At 46.3% G+C, this 26,084-nt stretch overlaps 1 protein-coding gene across 3 annotated transcripts in view; it reads left to right on the top strand.

Moving 5' to 3' along the window:
- PRKN (parkin RBR E3 ubiquitin protein ligase) overlaps window positions 1-25,860 on the top strand; it is a 1,352,534-nt gene extending 1,326,674 nt beyond the window's left edge. For all 3 annotated transcript variants that reach the window (XM_045500229.1, XM_045500228.1, XM_045500230.1), the window contains 2 exons: window positions 16,436-16,553; window positions 23,442-25,860. In XM_045500229.1, coding sequence (XP_045356185.1) covers window positions 16,436-16,553; window positions 23,442-23,554 — 231 coding nt within the window. In that variant the 3' untranslated portion in view covers window positions 23,555-25,860. The remainder of the gene's footprint in view (window positions 1-16,435; window positions 16,554-23,441) is intronic.
- Window positions 25,861-26,084: the final 224 nt, after the last annotated feature.

The raw sequence follows: 26,084 nt of genomic DNA, 5'->3' as shown, positions 1-26,084 counted from the left end.
TGCTGAGGAGGGGCCTTCCCCTCCCCCAGCCCTCGGTAGCCCATTTCCCCAGTGCTCAGCACGTGAAAGGTAGGCTCTGGGGGAGCGGGGCTGGTACACTGAAGAACGGGCTCCGGTTTTCTCCATTTCCCGGCAAGTCACCCAAATTCTAACAGCATTTTTTTCCTCATCTGCCACATGGGGCCAGCAAGCTCTACTGCGCTATAAATAATGAAATGAGAATGTATGTGAATCATTTTATAAGTTGTAAAGTACTACAAAATGGTCACACTTGGGCTTTGGGTATTTTTAAGGCGGAATGCTAAAAATACCAGGCATTACAGGGAAAGAAAATGAAAGACAACACCAGAGGCCAAATGAAGGTATGCGCGCACACACCCACACATGCACGCACACAGCCACACATGCATGTACACACAAACACATGCACACACACCCACACCTGCGTGCACGCACACACCCACACATGCATGCACACAACCGTGCATGCATGCACGCACACACCTGCACATGCACGCACGCATGCACACCCACACCTGCATGCACACACATACACATACACACACACACACACACACACACACACACACTCTGACACGACCGGGAGGCAGACCCTTACCACACAGACCATGTCCCTGTCTCTCCAAGGACCCTCCTGTCCTTCAGACTCTTTCCTTCTCGTCTGGGGCTGTCACTGTAGGAAGAGCCCACACTGAGCCCGGATGCAGCACTTCCTGGGGCTCAGCCCCTCCCATGGGGCCTCTCCCCTCCTCTCCAGAAGCCGCCCCAGCCCCCGTGAGTCCCTTCCCGCCTGGTGTCGACACTGGGAGACACAATTCTTCAGGCTACCTGAGCTCTCATACCCCAGCCCCAGCCAGACGGCTGCCCCGAGTCCCCGACCTTCCCCGGGCTCGGGAACACCTCCGGGAGCAGGGCAGGCTCACCTGAACAGGGGGCTACCTCTAGGGTGCTGGATCCGGGAGGGGCTGGGATGGAATCCTGGCCAGTTTGCTAGAAAAGGGCCAAATGTAAACTCTTCACCCTCATTTGCAAGTCTGCATCTTGTGTGACAGACAGAAACTCACACATGCACACATCCCATGTACTCACCACACACCCCCACGTGCACATCCCACACACACATCCACCGCACAACACCCCAGCCCCCTAAACACACTGCACATGCATCAGACTCCCGACATACACACCTCTCACCCCCACAAACACCCACACACACCCCCACATACCCATATACCACACGCCGCCCCCACCCCCCCACACACACCACAACGCATCCCACATATCCCACACGCCCCACATACACCATGCACCCCACAGACACACACACCCCAGAGACTATTTTATCTCCACCCAGGAGAACAAGCCCAGGCGAGCCCGCCTGGATTTCCTCTCCAGCAAGAGGGAAGCACCTGCAAAGCTCCTCTGTTCCACCAGATGGCGCTACATCCTTAAGGGAGACGGTATTTTGCAAGAACCCGTGGCCACCTGCAAATGACCGGGAAACGAGGACCCTTTGCCACTTTCTCCACGGCCCCCGGGGCCAGGAGGACCAGAGGACGGGTCCCACGGGAGAGCTGACTACCGGCTCCCGTAAATCCTTCACTTATTGATAGATGAGAAACGAGGGGAGATAGGTGTTGTCATCCGCAGGAGGCTTGTTGACCACTCGTGGGGAAAATGGTTCATCTGCTCTGCCCGATCACCTCCGCGCAAACCAAGCAGGTGCCGAATGCGAGCACGAAGGGGGGCAGCACGCTTCAGGTGCTCCTGCTCTTTGCCCAGTTTTCATGTCCTTTTCCTCTGTAAGAACCACTTGTGCCGCTCGTCTGCCTGGCCTTATTCCGTGAGGAATCCCAGGCAAGGCAAAATGGCTTTGTAGTCCAACGGATCTGGTCTCGAAAAGGAGTCGCAGCCATGACAGGCTGTCACAGTTACTTTCCATGACCGTGACGCTTAGCTGGGCAGTGGAGCCCCACTGCTTGGTCAGACGCTGGTCTAGCTGCTGCCGTGGAGGTATTTTTAGATTTGGTCAAGGCCACATTTCTAGGTATTTGTTAATTTCTTCCGTAAAGGGGATGCCCGAAACGCAGGTGGGCCTCATCCAATCAGTTGAGGGTCTTCAGAGCAAAGACTGAGGTTCTTCAGATAAGAAGGAATTCTGCCTCAAGACTGTAACAGAAACTCTGCCCAAGTTCCCAGGAGGCCAGCCTGTGCTACAAGTACTGAACTGGCCAGCTCAAACAATCCCATAAGCCAATTCCTTAAAATAACTCCGTATATTACATATTACATGTTACATGCTACATATCATATATACATATCCTATTCATTCTGTCTCCCTGGGGAACCTTGACTGAGACATTAGTTGCAGTAATTTATTAAGTGAACCATGTAATCTCTCAAAGCCATGCTTCCCTCATCTGTAACATGATGTTGTAAAACCAGGCAGGTTTATTGAAATAACGAATGCATGACGCCTAGCTCGGAGCCTGACAAATCACAGGGCAAGCTGGATGAGGTCATTCTTTCCGCATCCATCCCCATCCCTACAGGATTACATAAGATGGGGGGGACTTTGGGGCCACACGCCCTGAATCCATTCTGTCTGTGCGGACCGCAGCGCATACATTGTGCCAGCGGCTTCTCAGAGGCTGGTCCACGGAACCGCAGCACGAACGTCACCCAGGGATGTGTTAAATCCCAAGCTCTCGGGCCCCACCCCACACCTGCTCCAGAGACGAGGTTGGCACTTTTGGGGGAGGATGTGTGGCAGTCTGTGTTTCAGGGAGCCGACCAGGTGATGCCAACGCATCTGAAGAGGACGACTCTTCTGCTAACGTAAGCGCCACACGACAGGGACATTTTGGTTTGCTGTCATCTCTTGTGTTTCCTAGTGCATCTCTAGAACCTGGGACAGTGCCTGGTACATCGTGGGCACCCAACACTTGCTTACTGAATGAATAGATCTCTGTGTCAGCCCTAAGAAAAATAATGGTCTGCTTTGTACCAGCATAGCCTCACTTTGCACAGAGCACAAGCTATGTGCTCTGCTCTGGCTTCCTCTCTGTATTAGTGGTGCTCCCGTATTCAAACTCCTGTCTATGTTGATAATTCTAGTAATTACTTACCTAACCCAGCCATGACCCAGAGATCTTCGTTATCAAAAATACAAGTTAGGGGCGCCTGGGCAGCTCCGTCAGTTAAGCATCCAACTTCGGCTCAGGTCATGATCTCACGGTTTGTGGGTTCGAGCCCCGCGTCGGGCTCTGTGCTGACGGCTCGGAGCCTGGAGCCTGCTTCGGATTCTGGGTCTCCCTCTCTCTCTGCCCCTCCGCCCCCCTCAAAAATAAACATTAAAAAAATTCTTCTAAATTTCATTTTAAAGTGTGGCCTGTGAAATTTAGAACTTAGTGATGAGAGTGGAGCCTAGTAGCCTATACAGCCTTCGGCCAGACACTCTATGACATATTAGTACTCCAGCGAGTTCTTTCCAAATATATGTGTATGTGCAATCTACATCTGTATCTGTAGATATATAATAAATATATAGAAATTAATTTTAACCTATTTATTTTCTAATTTGAAATTGTGTAATATTAATAATAATGTGTATATGTATTCCCCCCAAAGAGACAGCAATAGTTTTTAAAATGTGAGAACAAAAACAATTTTGTTGACATCCTTGTGCCTGAAAGGTACTGCAGTATTCTGACTCACCAGCAGGGGGCGGGCCGCTCACAAGAAGTGGTCGTCAAGGAGAACATCCGTTAGACTTTGCTGGGACTCTGGGAAAGTTGGGAGGGCCGCTGTCTGCAGAGGTGGGCGTTGTCAGTAACGAGGTGGCAAGGGACGTTACCTGGGCATTCGATTTTGATGAGAAAAGTGATGACACTTCAAAGCTGGCATTCGCCTGCAAACACTCCCATCTGAACTGAACCAACTATGTTTTCGGTGACTAATGACAATCTAATCCTTTTTGGAAAATAGATTTGTTCTTGACTTTTAGAATTGGGATTTACTTTTCCACGTGCTGGCTAAACAGATGTAACAAATAAGTTTCCTAAAGCAGGAAAGAGAAAATGCATGTGAACAGTAGTCTCTCAAGTTGTTCTAACTTACGTATACATTAGCAACAACCCCTCGGCACAAATTTTAAAACCTCTCTAAGGACGCTTTGATTTACCTGTATTTTTCAAAGGAGACTTAAGGCCAATCCAGACCTTCAGCAGCCTTTTTAGTTTATACAAACTCGCATAGTCTGATATTCCCACCTCTATAAGCCAGAGATGATGGTGATGATAATGAGGGTGAGGATGATGGAGGTGATGATGATGGTGGTGAAGGTGATGATGATGGTGACAGTGATGGCAAAATAATGACGATCATGATGAGAGGAAGCAGGAAGTTAGCATTCAGGGGTACCGGGCCTTGTACTAAGCCCTTTGCCCATTTATCGTACTGGCCCACACCAACCCTGTGAGGTAGGTACCACATTCTTCACACTTAGGGATGAGCAGACACCGAGTTTGGCCACCTGTCCAGTCACACAGCAAGTAAAAAAACGAAGCTGGGGCTTAACTCAGGCATGATAACTTCAAAGCCCCACTCTGAACCACTACCTCTGACACAGACACCTCTAAATATTCACTTACAAATTTTCACTGCGTGAACAAAAACCATCGTCCTCTTTTGAGCCACAGATTAGGTATCAGGCCAACATTTCACCTCGCTAATGCAACTTGGAAGACATATAGGAAAATGCAGGAAATTGCTGTCTTTAGCCATCTAATATGTAAGACAGAAGACGTTCCGCTCCCACCCCTGTTTCTCACACACACACACACACACACACACACACACACCATTCCTTCTCATGATGGGTAAGCAATAAGCAATAAGGAGGCCTATGCAATTAACCTAATTGTTGCAATGCCCCATACGAGACACAGCTAATGGCACGTAGAGCCATAATGCTGAATCACAACAAAACCTTCACCTCCCAGCAACACCAGCCACTGCTTTGTAGCTCGACAACTGAACTCATAACAGAGAAAAAGCTTACCCTACCAACCGAGGGAGATGGTCCTCAAACCTCCCTACATCTCACAACTCCCCACGGTGTTCTTAAAGATTCAAATCCAAACCTGCTGAACGCAAATCTTCAGGGTGTGAGCTCAAGAATCTTTTTTTTTTTAAATCCCTCCGTGGCCCTGAAGCAGTGGCACCTGGCCACCACTTACAATCATTCCAGATGGATTTGAACAGCAGTATTAAAGATACTCCTGAAACATGAGAGTCTGGTCTTAGTGTATGCAGCTTCTCAAAAATATGTTTCCCAGGTCGCCTGGGTGGTTCGGTCAGTTAAGCATCCCACTCTTGATTTCAGCTCTGGTCATGATCTCACAGTTTGTGAGTTGGAGCCCTGCATCTGACTCTGCACTGATAACATGGAGCCTGCTTGGGATTCTCTCTCTGCCTCTCTTTTTCTCTGCCCCTCCCCCCCAAAAGAAATAAATGAACAACAAAAAAAGTTACTCCTAAAGGATGCTAAGCCAAGATGGGCTCATGTCAGTAAAAAGGGCTTGATAACAACAGCCTTTTCCCCCGGGAATTGACCGTCAAAGGTCTAACACAGACTGTCACCTGGGCACAGATGGACCTCTTGAAGGATGCTCCAGGACTGTTTCGTGGCTTAGAAATAAGTGTCGGTTAGAGCTGTAGCAGTGAGGTGAGTCTCTGGCTGCCCACCCCCCCCCTCGTGGATCCAGCGGGTGAGCCAGGAAGCAACAGGAGTAACTTTGCTGTGCGGGCGTGGGCTTCCCGAGGGCCTTCCGGGGGACTCTGTTCTGCCCGGAAGGAAGGAAGCCCAGGAGTGTAAGGCACCGTGCAATGCTTCGAGGTGATAAGGACAAAGAGAAGGCATCAGCTTCGGCAGCTGGGGCCTCACCCCTGTCCCCTCGGAGAACCATTTCAACAGGCCACGTGGAAGGGAGAGCCAGACAGAAGACAGTGATGGCAGAACAGACAGCGGTGCTGAAGGAAGCAGGCGAGTGGGGCTCCGTGGCCATGGCAGCGGAAGCCAAGGTTTCTCCCTCTTGCCTGTTGGTTGCGAGTAGAAGTACTCCATGACCTCGTCACGGCCTCCAGTCCCCTAGTCCTCTTTGTAGCAGGTGACATCTAGTGATTGTAGTCGCAAGAGCGTGAGGGTATGAAATCAGAGAGCTCAGGGTTTACATTCCGATTCTGCTGCTCACAGACTGCGTGACCTCAGGCACGTTCTGCCGTCTCTTGAAGCTGTGGTTTCTTCAGCAGAGACAGTTGATAACAAAACCTGCCTTTTAGGGAGGCTACAATTGCTAACTTAAAGATCGCCATCGGGGTGCCTGGGTGGCTCAGTTGGTTGGGCATCCGACTTTGGCTTAGGTCATGACCTCCCAGCTTGTGAGTTCGAGCCCCGCATTGGGCTCTGTGCTAATAGCTCAGAGCCTGGAGCCTGCTTCGGATTCTGTCTCCATCTCTCTCTCTCTGCCCATTCCTCTCTCTCTCTCTGTCTCTCTCTCTCACACACACACACACACACACAAATATAAATAAATATTAAAAAAAAAAAAAAAAGATCACCGTTAAGCCCCTGACACAGAGAGCACCCTTCCCGATGCGATAGAAACTGTCACCATTTCTTCTCCAAACCCTTCCCCTCCTGGCCTCCAAGATCCCAGAGGAGCCGGCTTCCCTTCCCTCTGCACCTGCTCACTGCAGACTGCAAACCCACAACTTCACGGTGTCTCGGCACGACTCCTAACACAGTTTTGTGTTAGCCCACACTGAGTGAAGTCTTCTCCATGCACTCAGCAGAAAAACCAGCAAAGGGACGAGAAAGAGAGCTGCCTCCATGAGCATTTGAGGAATGGAATGCCCTATTGCTTATTGGGAAAGGACGTTGAAATGCTGTTTCTAAGTTATACACAAACTAGTTAATGCCCTGGGGTGGGGGAGGGGAGGGAAGTAACCTCTGCCACCAAAGAAGAAAGAAAGAAAGAAAGAAAGAAAGAAAGAAAGAAAGAAAGAAAGAAAGAAAGAAAGAAAGAAAGAAAGAAAGAAAGAAAGAAAGAAAGAGAAAGAAAAAGAAAAGAAAAGAAAAGAAAAGAAAAGAAAAGAAAAGAAAAAAAAAAAAAGAAAGAAAAAAAGAAAAATCCTACCTTAGCAATTTTCTACGAGTTAACTTCTAATTTTTCAAGGCTATAAAACACCTGGGCCCTAACCGGCGGTAGGTAGGTAGTCAGAGCGACCTCTCCCAAGAGACAGTTGGCTGTCAGGCAGGCATATCAGAAACCCCTTGAGCACGGAACTAAAAAACATTTCACACAATCCCCATTTGGCCTTGTTGCTAAGGTGCTGGCTAATTCCTCCGGCCCCAGGCTTCCTCCTCTTGGCTCAGATCATTGAATGTGGGCATCTCCACAAGTGTCCTTGACATCTCGTCTCACCTGTGCTCCTAAGGCATCCACATAGCCTCAGGCATCTCTCTGAAGAGCGGGCACTGAGATCTCTCGCCCCCACCCCCACCGTGGGTCCCTGGGCTTTCTTCCAACACCTCCAGCTGCCTCCTGGGCCTCTCTACCGGGCTGGCCAGCCAGTGACTGGACACGCCATGTGCCCGCAGCTCGTCCTTCCCCCATATCACGTCTTCTTCCCATGCCTTACCCCTCAATCTTATAAGTGTCCCCACTGTCGTGCAAGGTCTGACTGGCCAGTGTCTGTGACAGCTTGCCCCCCTGCCGCCCCGTGTTTCACACCTAAAGCCGTCCTCATGCTCCAGATGTGCCTGTGGTTCGGTATTGGCTCCTGAATGACCACACTGTGGTGGGAACGTGGACGCTCAGGAAGCAAACAGACTTAGGTCTACGTTTCCATCTATGTCTCCTTGGGGAGGCGATATAACCTCTCCAGGCTCATTTTCTTCATCTGCAAAATAAGGATAGCATTTGCACTGTATTACGTGTGGGATTATTACAAGGATCAAAGGTGATAGAAACAATGTGTCTCGCACATAGTAGGTTCTCAACAAATGGCACCTCTCGTTATATAAAAACAACCTGCTTGCCAACCTGCTAATTGTTAACGAACACAACACCCAATCCAAGTATCCAAGCCAGGATACTTCTGAGACAGAAGGGCATTTTAATAGTTTTGCTGGGACATTAGATATACACCGGTTTTATCTTAGGTGTTCTGAAAGACAGGTTTTATTACTCAGGAATATGAAGCCCAGCAGATTAGGAAATGACTGCCATGGAAAAGATAGTCTATTACTCACAGATCCCGAGAGGAGGGCAGGTGACACCCTGCGGGACCACATAGGGAAGCCCCAGGGCTGGTCAGGAGGCACAGCGAGCAGGGGAAACGTGGACAAGAGCTTTTGGGGTTTCCATGCGAAGGAATGGGTGAGGCAGGGAAAGCGGGCTTTGGATCAGCTCGGTTGAACGATTCCATGAGATCTGGGGTGCAAGAGCCATCCCTAATTGCCTGGTGCCTACGTGGCCCGGGTGTGATTAGGACAGGACACGGTGGCCAGGAGTGTGGGGGCCCAGCAGAGGAGACAGCTGGGGTATGGGCTCCGGATTGGCTGGTTTGCGTATGAGCAGCATGCTCCCATCTATCTCCAGGAATTAGCTAGCCCTGGGAGGGGTGGTGTCTCGGGTGTCAGTGAGGCCCCAGATGTCAGAGCATCAGAATACAATGACGTCTGATACACAAGGCAAACAAGGCCATATGGTCGCCCTATCAGTATGAGAAGTCTGTCCTCCGTGCCCACCCCCACCTCCCCTATCGGTGCCGCCCACTGGTCTGCCTAGGGCTTTTCTCCCCCTCGGCGTCTTGGGAAAGTTCCTTTGCAGTAGCCCATGCCTAGCCCAGGCGGTGCCAACCTAACGCTCCAGATCCTAACTGGTCCCTAGAATAAGTAATCAAATGTTCAGTATTTCTAATACTGCAGAAACTGTACACACGTTTAAAATAAGGAAGGGATGTGCTTTCTTCCATGCACAAAACTCTTCAAAACCCGGAGTCTGTAAAGGAAATGATGACAAAGCAAAAGCCAGAAGATGAAAACAGACATTGCTGCTCTAGCGTTTTCCTTTTCCCTCTTCTCCCATGAATCAAAACCTCCTTACCTACCTCCCAGCCCGCTGAGGTATCCCAGGCGGACTGCCAGATCCAAATCAGTTCAGGCTCACGTGCGAATGGTTACACAAGAAGTATTTTGTTACTCCGGGTGTGAGTTCGCCGTACCCTATCTGGAGGGACCTTGGGCCGGGGATGTTGGATACACAGACGTTTGGGAGCAATCTGTTTTCATATCATGTTACAGTTGTTACAGATAACCTAAAGTATCCCTTACACTCATCACAATTTCAAAATAATGGTAATTTTACATCAACCCCTGGATCCTGCTAACTAATGTGTTCCCAACAACAAAACCCATACAGCATTACGTCAAAAATTATTATTTTATTATTTAATAACCATATTTCAAGATAGCTGGCATCCTCTGAATTTTCTATTAGAACATTCTGAGAAGTCCAAAGACTGCCAAAGGGAACCATGGCACAAAAGAGAAAAGTTGAGAAGCCCACTCTAGACCAGGGGCAAGTATAGTAGGTCAAGTAGTGGCCCCTCGTAGATAGTTGCCCATACCCGACTCACTGACCCCTGGGGATAAGGTGCCTTGTCAGAAGGGACTTTGCAAACGCGATTAAGGAGTGACTCCTAGATAAACAGTGGGTCCAAAGAAGGAAACCTTTCCCAGATGAAGTCAGAGAGATGGGGCAGACGAAGAGGCAGGAGAGACTCGAGCATGAGAAGGACTCCATCCACCGCTACTATTGACGAAGGGAGCCAAGAACCAGGGGATGCAGGCAGCCTCTGGAAGCTGAGAATGAGTCCCAGTTGACAGCCGGTCAAGAAGCAAGTCCTCAATCCTGCAAATGCTTGCAGCAGAATTCTGCCAATAGTCCTAGGCAATATGTACATGAATGAACATGGCTGTTCCAATAAAACGTTATCTACAGCACCGTGGCAAACCAGACGTGGCCCGTGGGACATTGTTTACCTACCCTTTCTCTAGATTACCATCGACTTCACATCACTGTGGGTACGGATGTATTTGCAGTCATTTCGGCCACTTTATTTTATACTTTCCGTATCTTTCTATATTTCTATACTTCCATTTCTTGCCTTCTCTTTGACTTTTCGTTGGTCTGCTGTTTCCATTAATTTTTTCTTGTTTAGAAGCCAAGTGCTTTCTCTCTTTTCTTTTAATGATTACACTAGAAATGTAAACATATATCAATGTAACAAAGTCCATGACTCTCAGCCTAAATAACATAAGCACCTTAGAGCCACTCAATCCTTCTACTTACATGCAATTCTTGTCTAGCATTTTAGTTCTACCTTGGTTTTTTAAAACCAGCCAATGGAACATGATTTTGATAGTTTTGTATAGTCAGTATTTGCTTTGATTTATCCGCATATGACCATTTTCTTGGCTCACAGTTCCTTATTTAAAAAAAATTTTTTTAACCATTTATTTATTTTTGAGAGGCAGAGAGAGAGCACAAGTGGGAGAGGGACAGAGAAAGAGAGAGACACAGAACCTGAAGCAGGCTCCAGGCTCTGAGCTGTCAGCGCAGAGCCCGACGCGGGGCTCAAACCCACAAACCGTGAGATCATGACCTGAGTTGAAGTCGGAGGCTTAACCGACTGAGCCACCCAGGCGCCCCTGCTCACAGTTCCTTCTTGTGATTCAGCTCTTCCTTTGGACTTTATCCTATGTAGCTGTTCCTTTAGTGAAGGTCTGTTGGTGAGAAATCCTCTGTATCTTACGTCTCTAAGTATTTTTATTAATGTTCACGTTGAAAATTAATTTTGCCTGTAGAAGATTCTAAGTAGGCTGACGTTCTCTCAGTACTTTGAGGACATTCTATTACTGTCTGCTGGCATCCAGGGGTCAAGAAATCAGCTGTCAGAATAACTGTTACTTTGTAGATAATCTGTTTTCTTTGCCACTCTGTGTACAAACACTTCTCCTATTTCTCTCTGTCTAGAGAAGTGTTCTACCTTTCCACTGTCCGCACTGACTCTCACTCTACTTTTCACGTTTTGTACGGATTGCCTCTGATCTGCAGTCTGGGTTATTTCTTCAGTTTTATCTTCCGGTTCACGAGTTACCCCACATGTGTGTCTAATTTGCTATGTAATTCATCAAGTGAGTTTCTAATTCTAATCATTAGTTTCTTTGTGTTCAGAAAGAAATGCACGAAACAAAGAAGTATGTGTCTTTTCCAAATGTGCCTGGTTAATCATGATAGTCTCTGATGCCTTTACCACACTTTGTATCCTTTAGGTGTTTGAGCCTATCAAATATATTTATTTTGTATTCTGTATCTGATTGTTCCAGTATCCACCCCTTTGTTGGTCAGGTTCTTCAGTTTTATATTTCTGTCACTTTCACTCATGATAGTTTGTTTTCTCCTATAGTTGCAACTTTTTTGTGTGATCTCAGGCTTTTTGGAATGTTATTTGTATGATTTTGTTTTTGAAGTTTGGCTTTTTAAAGTGCATTAATCTAGGGGCATCTGGGTGGCTCAGTCAGTTAAGCGTCCGACTTCAGCTCAGGTCATGATCTCTCAGTCGATGGGTTTGAGCCCCACGTAGGCTCTGTGCTGACAGCTCAGAGCCTGGAGCCTGCTTCAGTTTCTGTGTCTCCCTCTCTCTCTGTCCCTCCCCTACTTCTCTGTCTCCCTCTTTCTCAAAAATAAATAAACATTTAAAAATTTTTTAAGTAAATAAATGAATTGCAGTACTCTATGGAAAATAGTTTTGCTTCAGCCAGGTTCATGGGTATGCTACCAGAGCATTCTGAGTGTTTCAAAATAACTTCTTGGCTTGGGTTCTTTTTTTCAGGTAATCAGGTAGTACGCATTCTTTTCACAAAACCTTGGGTGTAAGGCTTGGTGGTTAGGAATTCTCAAACTTTGTCTCCCCAACCCGCCTGACCATAAGGCTGAGACCAGCACATAGCTTTATTAATTCTTTACCAATTCTCTCTTCTGGGAAGATTTTTTTCCCATCAGCTGAGGATATCACCCCCCGGAGTCTAGGTTGTGTGTGTGTAACGGGAAAATTTGATTCCACCTTCCACCACCCTGCTCCGGTCCAGGTTTTGTCTGGTCTATCCTCTCGGGGCCTGTAAAGACCCAGCTCTGGGCACCCTGAGACAAAGAATACAGCCCCATAGCAAACCCCAGATTCCTCCTTCCTTTACCCAAGAGGATTTTCTCTTTCTTTTTTAAATTTTTTTAATGCTTATTTATTTTTGAGAGACAGAGTATGAGCAGAGGAGGGGAGACACAGAATCCAGAGAAGGTTCCAGGCTCTGAGCTGTCAGCACAGAGCCCGACACGGGGCTTGAACTCAAGAACCGCGAGATGGTGACCTGAGCCAAAGTCAGATGCTCAGCCGACTGAGCCACCTGGGCACCCCCATTTATTTTTAACTTTTTAAAATTTCTCTTCCTTATTCTAGCCGTCAGGGATTTCCTGTATTCTCCCACCAGATCAGCCATGCATTAAGTAAAGATTTTTCTTTCATACTTCATCCATCATTTTTAGGTGTATAGACCTGAGAAGAATTTCATTTATTGTACAGCGAGCCATATTGCTGAAAAGAATTTTGAAATTAGTTTTTACTAAGCATTTCTCTGATCTATATGCCCCCGCAAACAATTTTACGGCATCACTTTAGAGACACGAGCTCCTGGACCTTAAAAAAGAAAATCTTGGAGCGTGTGGTTAGGGGATGTTTGCTCTGTATCACTGAGGATTAAGCCCACAGGTGAATCTGAGCTGACTGGAAGATGTGTACTTAAGATACAAACCTACTTACTAAATCTTGCAACTGCTGTCATCAACCACAGCTTTATCACCCTGCACTCTCGGCCGGAGTCATCATTAAATCATCCCGGGGCCAAAGGAAGTTCTCAGTACCTGTGGTTATTCTTAGCCAGTAAATTTACTCTGTTTTATCCTAACAAAGTGTTGACAAATCACATGACACCCTCTGAGTTATAAAGGAGGCCTCCTTTGTGAATGGGATAGCTAATTCACAGAAAGAAATTTGCTTCACTGCAAGGCCGTCATTAGGATGCACCTCACGTGCCCCACCGGCTTCTTGGGGCCTTATCCCTGGATGCTTCTCGCGTTAGTGCCATTCCTTCATTACTCAGCCAAAACATCTCGAGTGCCTACCAGGTGCCAGGCAGATCCTGGTCGTGGGAGGAAGATACCAACGTGATCCTGGCCCTGGACAAATTCGCTTTCTATTGGAAACAACAGAAACATACATGCGAATTACAGTAAAAACCACTAAATGCTGCAAGTTAGGTACAAACATAGTTATTTACCTCAGAATACATCATTCTTTTTTGAGATGTTATTGAAATATAACATTATATTAGTTTCAGGTGCACAGCATAATGATTTGATATATAGACAGAGAAATGATTACCACGAGTTTAGTTACCATCCATCACCATACGTAGACAATTCTTTTTCTTCTCCTAAGAGCTTTTAGGATCTGCTCTCCTAGCAAGTTTCAAATATATAATACAGTATTGTTAACTATAGTCATCATGCTGGACACGACATCCCCAGGGTTCATTTATTTGATAACTGAAAGTTTGTCCCTTGTGACCCCCTTGACTTACCTCTCTCCCAAACCCCACCCCTGGCCACTGTCAGTCCATTCCCTGTAGCCGCGAGTTCAAGTTCAGGTTCCACATACAAGTGACATCATATGGTATTTGTCTTTCTCTTGGACTTATTTCACTGAGCATAATGCCTTCAAGGTGTATCTGAGTTGTTACAAGTGGCGGCACACTGTCTAACCACAGCTGCTGCACGAGTTCACATCTCCACCAACGGTGCCCAAGGCTCCCTTTTCTCCACATCCTCACCAACACTTGGGATCTCTTATCTGTTTGCAATAGCCATTCTACCAAGTGTGAGGTAAATAGCTCACGGTGGCTTTGATTTGTATTTTCCTGGTGATTCGTGATGTGGAGCACCTTTTTACCGTGTCTTCTTTGGAAAAATGTCTGTTCTGATCCTCTGCCCATTTTTTTTTTTTTCTCAGATTTCTTGGTTTTTTTTGCTATTGAATTCTAGAAGCCTTATATACAGTTTGGATATTAACCTCTTATCAGATATCTGATTTGCAAATATTTTACCCCATTTTATTCCGCTGAACGTTTCCTTTGCTGTGCAGAAGCCTTTTAGTTTGACTGAGTCCCCCTTGTTTATTTTTGCTTTTGTTGCCTTTACTTTTGGTGTCTTTATTAAGACTGAAACACTTTAACATTCCGAAAGTATTTTGAATGTGACAGTGAATGGCTGGACGTTGGATTCGAACGTGGGACGGAGGGTTCTACTCCCCAGACGTGGTGTCTTAGATCCAAGTACCTCCCTGCACCGGGGCCATAAGAGGATGACTACCTACTAGTTCTTGCCTTCATGCTCACCACCTAGAAAACCTGCCACCTGCTACGCATGATGGTGCTGGGCAGAGTTTGATGCTCAAAGCACAGTGTCATGGGCGAGGAACTTGTGTGTGAGCACCTCTGGTTTGAGTTCCCATCTTTCGGGTTTTCCAAATTTTTGCATTTGAGAGGCACTGATGCTGCTGCATAAGTGTAAGCATCCTGAATTTGGCACCTGACCTTTGTCACTCAGAGGGCTCATCTGTGAGTTTGTTAACTTATTAGACACCGCACCGTTTCCTCTAGGTTATTATGACAAGCAACTGAAATGATGGGAGTCAACGTGTAAAAACGAGTGTTATGAATGTGTTGAGTATTCTCATTATAATTATTATTAGAGTAATATCAGAGTGTTAGAGCATGTTTTGGTATTTGATTTCTTACCTACTTTATATTTAAAGTTAGTAAGGAGTTAATTTTCATAGTTTCTTAATTAAATTAGCTCTGGGAATATATTAAAATAATTATTACAAGTTAACCAAATGAATGCTCACAAAAAAATTTGCTTAGATGCCATAGAAGCCAAAATGGAGGGATTCTATTTGGATTAACATGTTGAAATATTTTAGATATAGACCGAGACTACACGTGTCTTGTACTGAATCCAAAAATGTACCAATCCATGGGGCGCCTGGGTGGCTCCGTCAGTTAAGCGTCCAATTCTTGGTTTCAGCTCTGGTCACGATCTCGTGGTTCGTGAGATCGAGCCCCAAGTTGGGCTCTATGCTAACAGCACAGAGCCTGCTTGGGATTCTCTGTCTCCCTCTCTCTCTCTCTCCCCCTCCCCTGCTCTCTCTTTCTCTCTCTCTCAAAATAAATAAATAAACACTTTTTAAAATGTACCAATTCTTTTTCTGCACACGTCATCCAATATCGAAGTAAGCGGGAAAGACAGCAACGTCTGAGTGATTAGACAGGAGCAGAATGAATGTCTGCAGTGGTTGCATGAAACGGCCCCTCCTCCTGTGCTGAGGGTCGGGGATGACTCAGTCCTCTGCGTGAATAGTGTTTGCAAACATTTCTGAGAGCTTGCCGTGCGATAGACCCCGAGGTAATTCATAGCATCACTTCACGACACGTGTCAGATACTAGTCCCACGCCTTCAAAGAAACACACTCCGTGCTTGAGACTCCCAAAGGTACTAGGCACTTTTTTACTTCCATCTAAGAGATGAGACCTTTCAGAGATGTGAAGGGGCGTCTCAGAGTCACCCACCCGACTGCGGCCGGGACGGAAGCCCGGGTAGATGTCCCCTGAGCCCAGAGTCCTCACGTGGGCTGTTCCCGGCTCTCTCTGCATCCCCGGCCACATCAACTTTGTTTCCTTCTTCTGGTTCCTGAAGACAGAAGACCGTTCCCCAGGTGCAAGAATGAAGGATAACAAGATGAAGAACATTTAAGTGTCCCACTCGCCAGCTTTGGGCAACTGTGTAACTCCCTTGATCCTCGATGGAAAATAAAAGCGAGGACACTCTCCTGACAAAGCATCGAACAAAGAAGTGTCTGTAGAGCACTGATCACCCTGCCTGCACGTTGGACACCTGATAGATGTTATTTATTACAATTATTCAAAACAACAAAAGAGAGGATCTCGCACTATAAAATCAAGCCGTGTTTTCTTAGCTTGCAAGCGAAGGGCCCATGCCAAGAGAAGTATATCCCATCCATGTCAAACCTTGTCCACCACTTGCCAAGTGACTTTGTGTTTGTGCTGCCTGAAGACACTTCTGTCTCGAAGAAGTTCCCATATCGGTGTTTCAAGGAACCTCAACCCTGACATAAAGATCCGAATTTCAACTCTTTTTGTCTTTATTTACAGGCCTACAGAGTGGACGAGAAGGCCGCGGAACAAGCTCGGTGGGAAGAGGCCTCTAAAGAAACAATCAAGAAAACCACCAAGCCCTGTCCCCGTTGCCATGTGCCAGTTGAAAAAAATGGTGAGTCTGGGCTAAGGAAAAAGTGAGGATTTGGTGAGCTTCTTGGAGAACATGAGCTGCGTGGTTATAACAGTCAGGAATTCTAGGAGGATGTGTAACTGAATAGCAGTTCAGCACTCCGGGAATTTGGAACCATTGGCCAGAGTGCAAATCTCTCCACTGTCCCACATCAAGTCTCTTAACTGCCTAAGCCCACGGTCCTCCTCTGTCAAGTAGAGATGAAAACAGAAGCTGTCCCCCAATAGTAGAAGCATGAGACGTCATGCAGGGCAGATACTCGGCCAAGTACCTGGCATAGAGAAAGCACTCCATAAACCCTAATTACCCTTATTATTATTTATTATTAATAATATTAGGCACTTTGTATCTGGTAAGTTGTCTACTATATATACATATATATATATATATATATATATATATATATATATATATATAACCTTGGACTGTGAGTAACTTGTTCTGCTAGTGTTCCACAAGATGAGCAAATATTTCTAATAAAGTTTAGCTTGATAGATGAGCGATATCTTTTGCAATACGAGTTGTACGTGATGCCGAATGTCACATGATCACAACTGAGCCAATGGTTCTTAAAATTCACTTTGATACACAAGTGCTTTGAATTAAAAGTATGTTTCGGAATGAATTATGCTTGCAAACCAAGGTTTTACTATATATATATATATATATATATATATATATATATATATATATATATATTTCCTAGTCCAGTATTTCTCACTGTATCCCCCGTAGTATTCTGGTGTCTAGAGACACTCAGTGGGGAAAGGGGGAATGTCACCATGCCAAATACATTTGCCAGGTCATTCCTACTAGAGCCCCCTCTTGGATAATACCAACAACACAAACAATTAACTTGTATTGAGCATTTGTTCTATGCTTGTTCTAGGTTCCTTACAATTATCACATCATTTAGCCCTCACAGGACTCGCATAAGGAAGCTATTCTTATTATCCCCGCTCACAATATACATTGGCAATCCAGACTTCCTTCTGTAAAAGAAATCTGTTTAATTTTGTTTAATGGACAGGTTCCCACTTTTTTTGGTCATGATATTCTTTTTTTCCTCCTCACGCCCACTTGTGTACCTTTCAATGGCAGCACACACTCTAGGCTCTGATGTCCCCATCCCTGTTGTGGGACATTTAGTCCTCGACGTTACTACGACACTTGCCTCCTTTATTAGAGTATCCTTCGCATGAATCTGTTTCTCAATAGAGGTATTCCTTTGGCCTTCTACCAACTACTCTCTAAATTTTGAGAACGTGAACTGAAACTTCGGGGATGCCGCTGGATTAGCTGACATTAACCGCAGGCGGTCTTTTAGGAGCCCACAGTTGTGCCCTGGTTTGCGTGATCAACAGGCTTAGAATCACAGGGGCCACACTCGAACGGTTCTCTCCCTGACGATGCTCCAAACCCAAGACATCAACTCCCAAGAGGGGCTGCTCTTCCTTCCTTACACACCCCGTCACACCCGTGCCTTCTCATAAATGCTGGAGGCCACCGTGCCTATGGGGACACTGGGGAGAGCTGGCAGATGGAAGGACCGCCCTTCCTGATCCCATCCTAATGGACAAGTGACCCCTGTCATACGCTGTAGGACACGGAGGGAGGCCCACTCAGCTCCGAGATGCTGTGTCTACACTTGCAGCTGCGGTGTTATTCTCCCCCTGAGTGTGCCCTGCTCCCACGATCACATGGCAGTCCTGTTGCCTGCAGGCCATCGTTGCACAACCCGCCCCTGCTCTGCGGCATTCAGTCTATATTCAGAGTTGTACTTTGGGCCAACACGTTCACGGTCAGTCTGATACCCCGCAGCAGCCAGTGGGGTACCTGCCGCCGTCGGTCCTGGATGTGCCGGCCAGCTTAAAGCCATCACGGCCCCCGGAGCCCGTCCTAAGTGTCAGACACCTCTGCGTGGGTGAGGTAGGGGCGGCAGCCCTGCCCGATGAGAAGTAAAACGAAGCACCAGGCACACTTTTCCCACACTCTCCCCACTAAGCATGAGCGGCACCTGCTCGGCAGGCCTCTAACGGCTGGCTCGCCGTGGCGTGAAGCCCGGCAGTCTGGAGGTGCGCCCCCCGCCTCTCTTTCCTCGGTCATGCCCTTTAGGAGGTCTTTATTCTTGCAAAGGGGAGAGTGCGAGCACATCCCAGAGCGGCAGGAACGGGGCTCAGTTCAGGCCAGGTCCCCGGCGGAGTCAGTGGTCTCCTGGCAACAAATAGATCCGCGCGTGCCCTGAGCCACTGTTCTCCTCTGTGCTCTGGGTTGTGCCCTGGGTTGACACTCCAGTGCGCACAGAGGACGTCAGCGGAGCCAGGGGCAAGACCTCTTCCGGTCCTCACCGCTGGAGCGGCGATGCCGTGTAGACAACCTGAGGTCAGAGGAGACGCAGAGACCCTTCACGAACACTCACTTCACGATGCAAGTTCAATAGTGAGAGACCGTTTTGTTATCACCAAAGGTCAGGAGCCTTGTCTGTCTGTCCCCCAGGCCCAGAAGAGTCCTGACAGGTATCTGTTGAATTAACAAGTAGCTAGTAAATACATGAACAGATATTTTATATAAAATATGAGAGAGAAAGCAAGCTAGCAGAGCGCAAAAGCCTGAGGGCTAAGAGTTGTCTTCCCGGAGGGGCGCCTGGGGGCTCAGTGGGTTAAGCATCCGGCTTCCGCTCAGGTCATGATCTCACAGTTTCTGAGTTCAAGCCCCGCATGGGGCTCACTGCCATCAGCACGAAGCCTGCTTTGGATCCTCTGTCCCCCTCTGTCTCTGCCTCTCTCTCTCTCTCTTTCAAAAATAAAATAAAAATTATTTATTTATTTTATTTTTATTTATTTTTTTTTTTTTTAGTTTTTTTAATTTTTTTTTTAACGTTTATTTATTTTTGAGACAGAGAGAGACAGAGCATGAACGGGGGAGGGTCAGAGAGAGGGAGACACAGAATCTGAAACAGGCTCCAGGCTCTGAGCTGTCAGCACAGAGCCCGACGCGGGGCTCGAACCCACGGACTGCAAGATCATGACCTGAGCCCAAGTCGGATGCTTAACCGACTGAGCCACCCAGGCGGCCCTAAAAATTATTTAAAAAAAGGTTTCCCAATCCACCATTTCTTTGAAATAGCATGACTTAGTATAAATGGAAAGCACTGATTTTTCACCTATAGATTTTTAACCTATGAACAGAAAAGTTGAGACTTTAAACGTATTAATGATAGTCTCCACTGATTTCAAGCATGCAGCAGAGATACATGTGAGCTCTATGGGCCAGAAAAGCTCGTTTCATGGTCTCGTCCTCAAAGTAAATTCATGATCTATTTCATGGTCATCTGAATCCCAGAAAGTAGTTCTTCGTGCAGCAAAGCCGTAATGAAAATGAGGCTCATTTCCATCTTAAACATAGGCTAAGCCTGCACTTCCTCCCGCAGCCTTCCGCCTCGGAAAGTGGCTTCCTTCATTTCTGCCTCAAACAGATGAGATTCCAGTCCCATTCTCTGATCAAAAAGTGCCAGGATGTTCAAGAACTTCTCCTCTGTCATTAAACCTCATGAAAGAGTGGCTGGCCCCAGCCATGGGGCTGACGGGGCATAGGCTGGGCTTTTCATGGTTTGAGCATCAGTCGGTGGATAGAATGCTCTACGAGGGAAGCCATGTTTTCTTCATGCAAATGCCCTCAAAGTCACGTGAAGTTGTCGGCTTCTTGCTCACATTTACTTTTAAGTTGGCAAAGCTTTGGGGCACCTGAGTGGCTCAGTTGGTTAGGCATCCAACTCCTGGTTTCAGCTCAGGTCATGATCTCACCATTTGTCAGATGGAGCCCCAAGTCAGGCTCTAGGCTGATAGGTCAGAACCTGTTTCAGATTCTCCCTCTCCCTCTCTCTCTGCCCCTGCCCCACTCTGGTGTGCTTGTGCTCTCTGTCTCTCAAAAGAAATAAATACACTTTTAAAGAGAAGCTATGACCCAGCAATCGCACTGCTAGGAATCTACCGAAGGGACACAGGAGTGCTGATGCATAGGGGCACCTGTACCCCAGTGTTTATAGCAGCACTTTCAACAGTAGCCAAATTATGGAAAGAGCCTAACTGTCCATCAACTGATAAGTGGATAAAGGTGTGGTTTATATATACAATGGAATATTACCTGGCAATGAGAAAGAATGAAATCCTGCCATTTGCAGCAACATGGATGGAACTGGAGGGTATTATGCTAAGTGAAATAAGTCAGTCAGAGAAAGACAGATACCATATGTTTTCATTCATATGTGGATCTTGAGAAACTTAACAGAAGACCGTGGGGGAGGGGAAGGGGAAAAAATAGTTACAAACAGAGAGGGAGGGAGGCAAACCATGAGACTCTTAAATACAGAGAACTAAGGGAAGATGGGGTTGGGGGAGAGGGGAAAGTGGGTGATGGGCAGGGAGGAGGGCACTTGTTGGGATGAGCACTGGGTGTTGTATGGAAACCAATTTGACAATAAATATATTTTAAAAAATAAAAAAATAGACATTACAAAATGATTTTTAAAAATATTAAAATAAATAAATACAAAAAAAAAGAAGTTGGCAGAGTTTTTAGAATTAGAGTCCCTGATTCTTCTCCATATCATGAGATCTAGCATACTGCCTTGCATATATTAAGCACCAAGGTGGAAAAGAAAGTTAATAACATGAATATTCTTTCTTCCTATTTCCTTTCTTCTTATTCTACAGAGCCATTATGTTTCTAGTTTCTATAACGAAATCTCATTTGTAATGTTAGTATTCCATACCAGTGAAAATTTGGTATAGTAGGAAAACATTATATTATTTATATCATAAATGTACAGTCATTAAATATGTGTGGAAAATTACACAGTCCTGCCAGTGTGTAATCCTAAATGAGAAATATTAAGATGAAAGTATCATAGGTGAGTTTTCCCCCTGATTTTCTGCATATTTATAATTTTTTTAAATTTTTTTTCAATATATGAAATTTATTGTCAAATTGGTTTCCATACAACACCCAGTGCTCATCCCAAAAGGTGCCCTCCTCAATACCCATCACCCACCCTCCCCTCCCTCCCACCCCTAAATGATCTTTAAAACAAACCAAAAGGAAGTTGGAAAAGTATGGGATTTTAAATGCCCTTAAATTATCCTAAAACAAATTCCTTCAGTTACATATTCATAAATATTTTAAATCGGTGGAAGTTCTTATGCCGGGTTTCTAATAATAAAAATGAGACAGTACTGAAGCAATTACCTAGAAAATTTGGCAAGAAAAAAATGACTTAACAAGATAATTGGTAAAATTGAATAATAGAGCACATCCAATGTTATATCGAGTTCAAGCAAAGAACCGCTTTTGCCTGAATTATCTAGGAAACTCGATCAGAAGCCATTCTCTACGTGTAACTTCATACGAGTAACTCCCTCTGCACTCCACCGCAGACTTGATGTCTGAGCCCCAGAAGCAAATAAGAAATGAATTTAACAAGTGTGGGAAGGGGCGGAATCCCAAAGTGAATCCCCGAATAAGGGACCTTTCATCTCATGCGGCGAAGGCCCTGTTCCGTGAAAGAACAACAGATCCTGGTGAAATCTCAGACTTTGCCATTTAAAAGTCCTTGGCCTTAAGAAAATTCTAGAACAGGGTAACACTGCTCGCTCACAAAGTGCTTTTGAGGAGTGAATGAGGTAGTACCTGCAGCGCCCCTACTTCTCCCCGTCTGCTCACCCTAAATAAAAGTTTGAATCGCATTAAGGGCTGTGTTCCCTATGAAATATTTTCAATACTGCTGTCCCAACTCCTGTTTCAAGCCAAGTTATATTATGTATTCCATATTAAGTTGCTAAGTATATTAACATCTCTTTAAAACATCAACCTTGATATATATTTCAGCAAGGAATTGACCCCATTTGTGAAACACAAGGCATTTGTCTCTAAGTCCCATTTCAGGTGAAGTAAATAAAGTCAGATTTATAAATAAAATTAGTCCTAGAAGAGGATGGCATGTTTCACCCTCACTCCTTTTTTTTTTTTTTAATTTTTATTTTGGGGGGGGGCGGGGCAGAGAGAGAGGGAGACACAGAATCCCAAGCAGGCTCCAGGCTCTGAGCTGTCAGCACAGAGCTCGACGCGGGGCTTGACCCCACGGACCGTGTGATCATGACCTGAGCCGAAGTAGGAACCCTTAACCCACTAAGCCACCCAGGCGCCCCTCATCTTCACTCCTTTCTTGATGAAGGTCATTAACTGCACAACTTCCAGGGAGCTTTCTGACGGGTTTGCCTCAGTCCACGTTCTGCCCTTGGATTGCTTGAGACATTCCCTTAGAAACCCTTTTCTTTTTTTTTTTTTTTCTTTTTTCTTTTTTCTTTTTTCTTTTTTCTTTTTTCTTTTTTTTTTTTTTTAAGTTTATTTATTTACAGGGCGCCTGAGTGGCTCAGTCGGTTAAGTGGCAGACTTCAGCTCAGGTCATGATCTCGGGGTTGGTGAGGTCCAGCCCCACCGTCAGCTCGGAGCCTGGAGCCTGCTTTGGATTCAGTGACTCCCTCTCTCTCTCTGCCTCTCCCCTGCTCGTGCTCTCTCTCTCAAAAATAAGTAAACATTTTTAAAAATTGTAAGTTTATTTATTTTTGAGAGAGAGAGTGAGCAGGGGAGGGGCAGAGAGAGGGAGGAGAGAGAATCCCAAGCAGGCTGTGCGTGGACAGCGCCGATGTGGGGCTCGAACCCACCAACCGCGCGAGATCATGACCTGAGCCCAAACCGAGAGTGGGATGCTTAACCAACTGAGCCACCCAGGTGAGCCAAAAGGCATTTCTAGACCGGGGTGCCGGTGCGGGAAGTGGTGTCGTCCAGGCGTTCACCTGTGTCCTTTGCCCGCAGGAGGATGCATGCACATGAAGTGCCCGCAGCCCCAGTGCCGTCTGGAGTGGTGCTGGGCCTGCAGCTGCGAGTGGAACCGCGCCTGCATGGGGGACCACTGGTTCGACGTGTAGCTGCAGCCCTGCGCGCGCCCCCTGCCGGCCGGCTCGGAAAGGCGCGCGAGTCCCGCCATGCCCTGGTCTTCTGTCTCCAAATGCTCGCTCTCTCTCTCTCTCTCTCTCTCTCCCTCTCTCTCTCTCTCTCTCTCTCTCTCTCTCTCTCTCACGCACACGCAGCCCTCAAGGTCCTTCCAAAACTGCAAAAACAAAGTCAGAGGAGAAGCTCCTCGCGTCTCTTGCTTTGTGCCCATGAAAAAGAGCGAGAAGTATTCTCAGGCCTCAGCAATACGCACAACCCAGAGCAGAGGTTCAAGTGCGGTTCCGCTTTTTTGTGTGGATGGCCATTCCCGCGTCATTTCGAGTCAGGCTAGACACGTACATAGAGATTCCTCAGGTTTTTTTCATTTCTCGCATTTTTCCTTCAGCAACGACTGGGTGAGTTCTCTGTAAGACTGACCGCGACGGATTCTGAGACCTGTACTCACAACTTTAAGAGCAATGTTCTCATTTAAGGTTTCAGGGAGCATCTGTTCCCGAAGAACCACAGGCAATAGTCAAGACGGTGCCTTTATCCCCAAGAATTCTACTATGGATATAACATTGACGGAACATCAACTAATCGGCTTGTCCACTAGTGAGAAATTATGAACGCTGATTTGAATGTTGAGTGATTAAATTCCAGGAGAGAAATCAAAACTCCATGTACTTTCATTCTATTTCATTATTTGCGACTTTAGAAAGAACTTGTTTTTTCTGAAAATAATTACAAAGTCTATAATTCGACCTCAGACATTCATTTTGCGGCTTGGAGAACAAGCTAGTACCTTTGGCTTCGCTGTAAATTTAATGGATAAGGGGCCCAGAGGGGAGACGTTTTTATAAATGGCTTTATAATGGTTCTCAATGGTAACAAAAGTGCAGAGTATTAAAGCAGGATCTTTAAAGAAGGAGCATTTCCGGGGCTATGGAAATGGGGCCAAACCTGATTCTGCACCACAGGAGTTTAAGCTCTCTCTGCACCTGCTCCGCCCCCCCCCCCCCAGCATCTGCACACCCCAGGGGCTCTGCCTACCCAGTGGGTTACTCCAGGGAGAGCCCTTTTCTCTAGGACAGTACAGTGACACCAGAAGGTTTCCTCACGTTGACATGGATCGAAATGGAGCCTTCGCCAAGTTTTCATCTTTTTTTTTCTTTTTTGAGGCATCCACAACACATCAAAAAGAGATGTGTTTCACTAAATGCAACAAACCTCGTTTCCTACAGCACACCCTACAGATGAAAAAGTATAACCACCGTCGTTTGTTCTCATTGTCTGTCTTCTCAGGGACAATCGTGACCACAGCATAATGAGTTTCACTAGCCCATGGGGTCCTCTTTGGATGTAGGGCACCTGGAAATGATCAAATCAGTAGCAAGGCTTCTCTTTGTAGACATAGCACCAGAAATCCTTGCTAGGGAGAGAGAGGGAATGACCTCAGAATATTTCCCAAGGACCTCTGTCCCTCTTTCCCTAACCATCCATCCAGGGGCAGTCCTGCCTGATCTCCCTCTTCTCTCAGAGGCTAGACCTGGGACAAGATGGGGTGTGGCAGCCACAGTGGCATTAACAGCCTCACTTGGCTTTGCTCTGTCAGAAAATCCAGCCTCCCCAACGTGACCCCAAAGCTGCCAGACTCATGTCAGGAAGCCCTTAAGATCACAGAGAGGTCCTGGAGAGCCATTATCTGTGAGTGTGAGAAAAAGGAGGGTCAGTAGGCATGAGCCCACGTGTCCCAGTATCAGTGATCAGTCCAAAACCCACTCAGGGCCCGACTGCACAGTACTGACAATCCCAGTAAGTAGCAGCTTCTTACAGTGACCCAACGTGACAAATCCGATGGCTCCCTCTGTCATGTGGAGCCCCCAGTATTTCATATCCACTATAGTTTTGGGGTTTAGCAATACTGTCGTTTTTGCTTCCTCCCAAGCTTGCATGGTGTGTTGGATGTGTGAAGCCCGAACAAGGGTTGCTCTCATGGGTTCGGGCACCGTAGAAGTTTCTAGGTCTCTGCTCCTTTCCTGGTGGTGGTCTCTTTTATTTTTTCTCCCAGAGGAGGACACTGAAACAAGTTAAAAAAAAAAAAAAAACAGTGTCTGTAAATGAATATGAATCACAAACCACTACAAATGAACGTGTTTGAGCATGAATGCTGTAACCAAATGTGAATGTATCAAAAAAGTAGAAATAGAATCTTTGCGGAAGAATATTTCTCTCTGAAATGTGTAAAGGAATATTTGACAACTAAATCTAAGGTTGTACTCAACTTATCAATAAAAGCATCCAAAAAGCTGTTGAGTCCCTCTCTGAAGATATATTTCCAATAAATGCTGAAGGTGTGGGAGGGAAACACAGGACACCTCGCTCCAGGAGCCTCCCCCGTGGCCTGAAGGGATCGCCTGGTCAAGCAATGGCCATTTTTATGGCCATCAGTTAAAAATCTAACGATTACTTTCCTGCCTTGTCAGCAAACTTTTCTAACAAATGTCCAAAACAGAAGTTTGAGTC

The sequence above is a fragment of the Leopardus geoffroyi genome, chromosome B2, assembly GCF_018350155.1.
Source record: "Leopardus geoffroyi isolate Oge1 chromosome B2, O.geoffroyi_Oge1_pat1.0, whole genome shotgun sequence".
NCBI classification, from domain to species: domain Eukaryota; kingdom Metazoa; phylum Chordata; class Mammalia; order Carnivora; family Felidae; genus Leopardus; species Leopardus geoffroyi.
Note: the sequence above shows the minus strand (reverse complement) of the source record. Positions and strands in the feature narration are given on the sequence as shown.